The sequence below is a fragment of the Ictidomys tridecemlineatus genome, chromosome 1, assembly GCF_052094955.1.
Source record: "Ictidomys tridecemlineatus isolate mIctTri1 chromosome 1, mIctTri1.hap1, whole genome shotgun sequence".
NCBI classification, from domain to species: Eukaryota; Metazoa; Chordata; class Mammalia; order Rodentia; family Sciuridae; genus Ictidomys; species Ictidomys tridecemlineatus.
Genome location: NC_135477.1, coordinates 149,460,537 through 149,467,700, shown reverse-complemented (window position 1 = coordinate 149,467,700; position 7,164 = coordinate 149,460,537). Strand labels below are relative to the sequence as shown.

General features: G+C 50.4%; 1 protein-coding gene across 1 annotated transcript; it reads right to left on the bottom strand.

Annotated features, from left to right (window-relative positions):
* Window positions 1-3,714: 3,714 nt before the first annotated feature.
* Window positions 3,715-6,748, bottom strand: Tifab (TIFA inhibitor). Its single transcript, XM_005333223.3, has 2 exons — window positions 6,673-6,748; window positions 3,715-4,673 (listed from the first exon to the last, which is right to left on the bottom strand). Exon 2 carries the CDS (start codon window positions 4,661-4,663, stop codon window positions 4,022-4,024), a length of 642 nt encoding a protein of 213 aa, XP_005333280.2. The 5' UTR covers window positions 4,664-4,673; window positions 6,673-6,748; the 3' UTR covers window positions 3,715-4,021.
* Between the last annotated feature and the right edge of the window lie 416 nt (window positions 6,749-7,164).

Here is a 7,164-nt window from a genome sequence, read left to right as displayed (position 1 = left end):
ACAAAGAACCCCCAAACCTCAGGTTCCTCTTGAGTTGTAGCTACAGAAGCTCAGGAATGAGACGGAGGCACCTCCTTGTTCTGCCCTATTTGGAGGCTCTGGGCTGCCCCCACTGAGTCCCAGCTGCCTCCACTGTCAGCCCAGTCTCCACAACCTTCTCCCTCATGCTGGTGACTGGTTTCCCTGCACTGTGGGCCTCAGCCTGCCAGCATCTGGCCTAAGAAGCCAGGCTCAGGCCTCAGCACCCTGAATGGCTGCTTTGACCACCAATGCCCTATCTGTCTGTCCATCTGCCTTTTTTCCAGTTCCAACAACAGTGGTCTTTGTCTGTAAGGAGCTTGAGGTCTTACTAGAAAGAAAAATGTGGAATATGTAGCCTTAGTGTGCTGATGCCCCACATAGGATGGCCTTGGTCAGCCACAGGCTTCCTTTCCCTAGGCTGCAGCAAAACTGGATCATCTGATGTGCCTGCCATTGCTTCTTCATGGCACTGCCTTGGGCTTTGGGGCCCTGCTCTGTGACTGTGTGGGGGCAAGTGTGTTTCCATTGACACGTTGGCCTGCATGGATTCTGCAAGTCAGCAGATGGATTGGGAAGATTCCCATTCTTGGAAAAGCAGAGGAGTGTGAAGGTTAAGGTGCCTTAAAGGACCACATGCAGGATGACTTCTAAATTTCCCAACATTGCCTCAGAGAGAATTGTAATGCTCTGGGGTCTATATGACTGTCATTGATGTAGCTCTTTTAGCAGATGTGTACTCTTGTGTGTGCACCTGTGAACTAGTCCCTGAGTCTACTTGTGTTCAGTTTGTCCCACTGGACTAGCCAATGATATCTGACTCTCTTGAGCACCTACTGTGTGCCACAGACTGCACTAGATGCATTACATGTGGAACTTCATTTGACCTCTGTGATGGCCCTCAGAGGGGAGGTGCTGCTATTGTCCTCATTTTCTAGAATAAACTCCATCACAGGGAGATCCATGCACTTGTCAAAGATCACAGAACTAGTAAGTGGGTGGCATGAATTCTAACCCAGGAGTAGTCTGACCTCAGAGCTCCAGCTCAGACACACCATGGTGTTCACATGGGTGTGTGTGCCCCTGAGTAGGGGGCTGATGAGCTGCATGCTCCTGGGCTACCAAGCCACGCTGGATGTGGGAGAAAACAGAGGGGATGGTTGGGAGAGACTCATCCCCTGCTCAGGCTGCAGGGAAGTGGTGTCAAGTGTATAGCCCCAGGGCCTGAAGCCGGTCTGAAAATTCCAGCTGTGAGGAGAGTGGGGTTGGGTGTCAAGGATCTATTCAAGAAAAGTGGAGCCTAGGATGGGCAGAATTTTGCTGTCCTGAAAACTTAGTAAAAAGCAAAGTGTGAGTTTCCTGGGGAGATTTCGTGAGTTGGTAGAGTCTGAAACAGCAAACCAGATGTTTCCTGGCTCCCGCCCATCCTGTGTCTGGCCTGCGATTCTTCAGCCTGCTGTTCAGTGCATCCTGGGTCCCCAAGGGGCTCATAGACTCTTCATTCCAAAGACCCAAGTCAAAGAGTCTGCCATGGAGGAAGTGGGCTGCCCTCTCTTGGAGAACCGCAGCAGGGTAGGTTTGCTCCTTTCTAGAGGGAAGAGAACCCTCACTGAGGCCCTGGAGAGGGGCTCTCGGTGGCAGCAGCTTGTCTCAAAGTTCTCCAAGGAGTCAGGAAGCTGCACCTGGGGACCCCAGTGCTCCCACCAGCTTGCTGTCTTCTGTCTTTGATGCTCATGTCTAATCTCTAGTTGTGGCCTCTGTTTCCCTAGGGGGAGGTGCTCTGTAATGCATCATTTGGGCCACATTTCAGTCTGTGAGGGATCATTGCTGCCTTTAGAATCAGCAGTTCCAAACAATGGGCTCCATAAGATCAAACTATGCATGGCCATTTCTTGCCAGCCCCAGCAAGGTGTTTCTTGTTCTGTAAACCTTGGCTATTGGGCCTTATGATGCAAAAACCGGTTAAAATTCCCTCCTGACTACTCAAAGGTCCAGGGCTAAAACCAAACCCTCCATCAGGGAATCACAGAAAGCAATAAGCCTTTGGGTTCGGGGAGCCAGCCTGCCAGGGTTCACATCTTCCTAAGCTGCAGGTTTGCAGGGAGCCCTCAACTTTATACCTATTGAGTTCTTTCTCTCAGGTCCCATGACAGTGGCTGACCCTTATGAATGCCTACTGTGTACCAGGCATGGCACAAACGACATTGCTTGTTATTTTTAAGAGGGGAAAATATAGGCAAAAACAGTCTAAGTCACTTTCCCAAGACCATGCAGTTCGTAAATGGTGTAGGGTTGGGCAAGATAATTAACCTTTGAAGCCTCAGTTTCCTCACTTGTAAAATGTGGTCTATACAATTCATCACCTATCTGGAATGCTGTGAGGTTGGATAAAGCAATATACACCGAACCCAGAAGAGCAGTGAGTCCATAATAATATGTCCAGCTGGAGGAGAGAGAAAATACAGTGACTAGAGCACCAATCAACAGTGGTGATCAAATAAGGAAGAAGTCACTAGCTCCTGAACCCATGTAAGTAACTTATAGTCTTCCTGAGCCTGTGGAAGCAGAGACTGTCAGCCCTGTTCAGTGCTAGTTCCTGGGGCTTTGTACACATCTGGCAAAAGGGGGCGGGTGCTTGATGAAAGTTGAATAAATGAGAGAAGAACAGTCCCAAGGGGTTGTTCACAGCATGGATCAGTCCCCTCCCTGCAGACTGTGCTCTCCTCTGCCTTGTGGCTCTAATTTCCAAGGGAGGGGAAGCTTCCCAAGCAAAGGCATGGCTGGGTCTTGTCCAGTGCTAACTTCCCCAGGGGGAAGAGGCTAAGGGTCTGGGAGCAGAGTTGAACCTCCTACGGCCTGCCATGGGTGCAAAAGGGTCTTTCTTTGATGGGAAATGGCAAAAGTCAGAAGTGGTTACAGAACCCACAGACACATGTCACAGTGGGTACAGCATCTTGGATATTCTGGACCATGGTGACCATCTGAGTTTGTAGGTCCCACCCTCTATTACATGGAGGGACACTGATTCTAGTCCACACTCCCAGGATAGCGTGGCAAGTGGCTGCCAGCATGCTGCACCCCCAGTTCACGTAGGCCTTCTCCCACCTTTGGCCTGCCCAGATCCTTATCAGTCCCTTTTTTGGAAAGACCACCTCTGCCCATTGATAAATGACACATCTGAGTATAAGGACTTCTGAACTGAATTCTAACACAACGTCCCCACTGCAGAATTAGTCCTGAAAGCCCATTTGCTCTGGGAAACCACCTTTTCCTGAAGACCTTTCTTTGCTTTTGGTTTGGCCAAAGCTTTGATCCAGAAGTAACAGAGAATGGGAGAGTGTGAGGATGAGGAAGGCCATGGTAACAGTGGTGACAATGGATTTCCAGGCAGGCCCAGCTCCTGGCTCCCATCCTGGAAGTACTGAGCTCTGCCTGCATCTTTCCAGAAATGTGAGCCTCCACCTTTCCAATTTCCTCTTACACCTCTTCTAGGTTTCCCACCCCCACCTCCGCATGACAACGTGGCGTTCACGTGGCCCATATGGGGATCAGAGAATCCTATTGGGTATGCCAGCTTAATGAAATACTTGCAGTTTATTAAACCCAGGCTTCCCTAAGCCCTGAGTGCCTGTGGGTATTTGAAAGCTGAAGGTAACCCCAAGCTACCACAAACGTAATTGCTACATGTGTCCGTGCATTCTTGCTGCGACCTCAAACTCCTCCTCTTATGCAGTGTGCGAAATGAGCAACATAAAGTAACTCCTAGTCAGACAAGGCGGGGAATGTGGGGAAATGCTGAGAGAGTCTCCCCAGAACCCCTCAGGGCCTCTAAAAAAGTATATGAAGTTCCCATTACTTCTAGCCACAGAGGGCGCTTCTCCACCCCCTGGCTGCTCAGCGTTTGCAGAATTGGTTCATTATAAGTGAGGCAGTCAGCATGCCTCGAATGTCAACCTTCCATGTCAACTTTGCATGATGTAGCTCAAATATTTCAAGCCCTGTTTCAGCAAGGCTTGCTCTCAGCAGCAGGGCTAGCAGAGAGCAGTGTCTGGCAGCTCCCTCTAGAGCTATATTTCTGTTCCTCCTCCAGGGCTTGACTGCAGTGGGCTGTTCCAAGTCTGGGAGGGGATGTAGAGGACCCCAGGTGAACTGGAGTTCGCTCCTCTGAACCCAGGAGGGGCTGCCCCTGGGGGATGCTTTCCCATTCATCTGTCTCCTCGGCCTTGGGTCTGTAAATCAGGGGTGAGGGGCTCATATGGAAGCAGCAGACAAAGGCCTCAAGGGAGGTGCCTCTCTCTATGTGGATAGTCATCTGGATATTGGAAAAGGAGATCCTGTTGGTGACACTCAGGGGGACCTGCTCCAGGAACCTCAGCAGCAACCCGTTGACCCACACACAGCTCTTGCGGCTCAGGTTCTTGAGGCAGAAAGCCAGCGGAGTGCTGCCGGGCTCCAGGTAGGGCTCCAGGGACAGGTGTCGGCGGGAAAGGTGGGGCAACTGCAGTTGGAGGTGGGTGTCATGTCCCCGGCCAATCAGTAGTGGGCTGGTGTCATGCTGCAACTCCAATGGGACATTGATGAAGGCGGCAGTGCCCAGTGTGGGGTGGTACAGGCTTACCCGCAGGACTGTGAGAGAACTTTCCATGGATGAGCTCCTGAGAGGATGGAAAAGAGACACACCTCTGTGGCTCCCTGAGGTCACACAGCCTGTTCACCTCAGGGAACCTTTGAAGCCTCAGTCCCCTGTCCCCAGCCACATTTAGCTAATCAAAAACACATGTCCATGGATTCTGCCCAACCCAAGATGGAGTCAAGGTTGCAGAACTGAGTTTAGTGCTAGCTTCCTCTCTCCTGTGTTTAGACAGTAGGACATGCCACCTATCCTCTCTGAGTCTTGTTTTCTGTATTATGAGTATGTCCATCTTTCCATGCAGCAAATGGGGCATACCGCCTGTCAGGGTGGGGTTTTGGTGGACTAGCATTTGGAGATAATTTGGTCCCACTTCATGGGAAGAGTGGAGTAGATAGTCCATACCATCTTTCTATCTGGCAATCACACAACAAACCCTCCCTGAGCCTTCCTTTAAGCCTGGCACCGAATCAGTTTTTGTGGATCAGCAGATGCAAATTACCCTTCTCCTTAGGAGCATCCAATTGGAGGAGGAGATAGTGCTCCTAGCTCTGGAGGTGTGGCAGGACACAGGTGAGGGCAGCCTACTTGGTCCTGGGTATCAGAAAGAGAGAATAAGGACAGCAAGCATCTTCTAAGCACTTCCTGTAGGCTGGGCATCATGCTTGGCACTTCTCCCTTGTGAAGGGGATGAGCATCCCATCCTCACCTCTGAGCAGAAAGTAGATGCCGATGCAAAAGGTGGAGAGTGCTAAGAGATCACTCGCTAAAGAACCCAGAGGCGCTCAGTGGAGGCAACTGCAATGTCTACTACAGTGAGAAATGCACACATCCTTTGTCCCACAATCCATCTCCAGGAATTTTTCCTGTAGAAACTCATTGGCACATACCATAAAGCCACCTCCAATGTTCAGCTTTGTTCCTGAATGGATTTGAGGAACACAAACTCTCTGGCACTTCACATACCCATATTCCATCCCAATTATTATTCAAGGCCAGGTTCAAAGGCTTCCTCTTCTATGAGTTTTTTTTTTTTTTTTTTTTGGCCTGGGGAAGGTGATCCCTCTTGTCATCTGGTAACCACAAAAGGGAGAATCCCTTTTGGGGCACCAGGTACATTTTGTATTTCATGCCTGAGTCCTGTAAGCCCTTGTCCTGTCTTCCTTGAACTCCTCTCCTATCTCCCTGAGGTCTCCCAAGGGCAGGTAGATTGTGTCCCATTACCCAGTACAGACAGCACCTGGCCAGAGCAAGTGTCTAAGGCACATCTGGACTAAATAAGAAGCCCACACTAGTGAAGTCAGGTCCCAAGACACCACAAATAGTAGACTAATCCTCAAGAGCTGTAGGACAGGGGGCTGGGAATGTGGCTCAAGCGGTAGCGCGCTCGCCTGGCATGCGTGCGGCCCGGGTTCGATCCTCCAGCACCACATACAAACAAAGATGTTGTGTCCGCCAATAACTAATAAATAAACAAATATTTTTTAAAAAGAGCTGTAGGACAAGGAGCCTGTGCTGGATGGTACAGAATCCTGGTCTCTCCTTGTGCCCAACCATCTGTACCTCCTGCCTTTTGGATGTATTAGGTTAATGTTGACCTTCCAGTCTAACAGCAAGGCATAGGCCTCTTGGGACACCCCTTTTAGCTGGTGTACAGTATTTCTGCCCACATTTCTCCAGGACAGCTGGGATGGGCAGCCATGCCTTCAGATTTAACCAGAAACTCAAACTTCACTTCTAGAAACCAATCCCAAGGTGTGAAGACCCCGAAAGAATCTCTCAGAAAGGATTCACTGCCACTCTGTGTGACCTTACTCTGCTCTGTTGAGTGATCCAGAGCTGACAGAAGTCACCCATCAGAGCGGAGCCCTGAAGGGACAGTCAAAGGTCTCCTGGATCCTGGCTGGTCTGTGGAAGTGGAAACCCAGCCCTCCTGTCTAGAAAGACACTCTGGAGTGTGTGTCTGGTGAGGATCGCATCTCCCAGCCTCCTTGAGGGTTATAGTCCCTCTGACCTCCACTTACCTTATGGCCAGGGCCTCATCTGCATTAGCCCTGCATCTGTGAGCTCTCTCGAGGGAGTGGGTCTGGGGTGGGGCAAGACCAGGGACGCTTCTTATGACTGTGGTTCAGTATCATGATGTGTCAGAACATGCTTCGGTTTCGTTGCTTTCTTCCTTATTCTACTTAGGAAAGATAAAATGAAAGTGTAGTTTTCATTTGCAGAAGTGTAACTAATCCACTGCCTGGAGTTGGAAAATCCCAGTCTGGGACCCCTTCTAGGAGGGGCCTGCTGAAAGGTGGGGTTCCCTCCTGGGTTGCAACATTCCTACCACCACAACCCCAGTGTCCACAAGCTTCCTTCTCCCCTGGATGTTAAGTGGGGTGAAAGCAGCTCAGATGTGTTGAAAAGGAGATCTTTGTGGGTGGACAGATGGCCACTGGCAGGGAGCTCCCACAGCATGAGGAGCTCATTCTGGCTGGACAGAGTTTAGCCAAGGAAGCTGTAGGCAATGT

Bases quoted from the DNA above. Each gene is read 5' to 3' on its own strand.
- Tifab (XM_005333223.3), bottom strand. From the start codon at position 4,663: ATGGAAAGTTCTCTCACAGTCCTGCGGGTAAGCCTGTACCACCCCACA.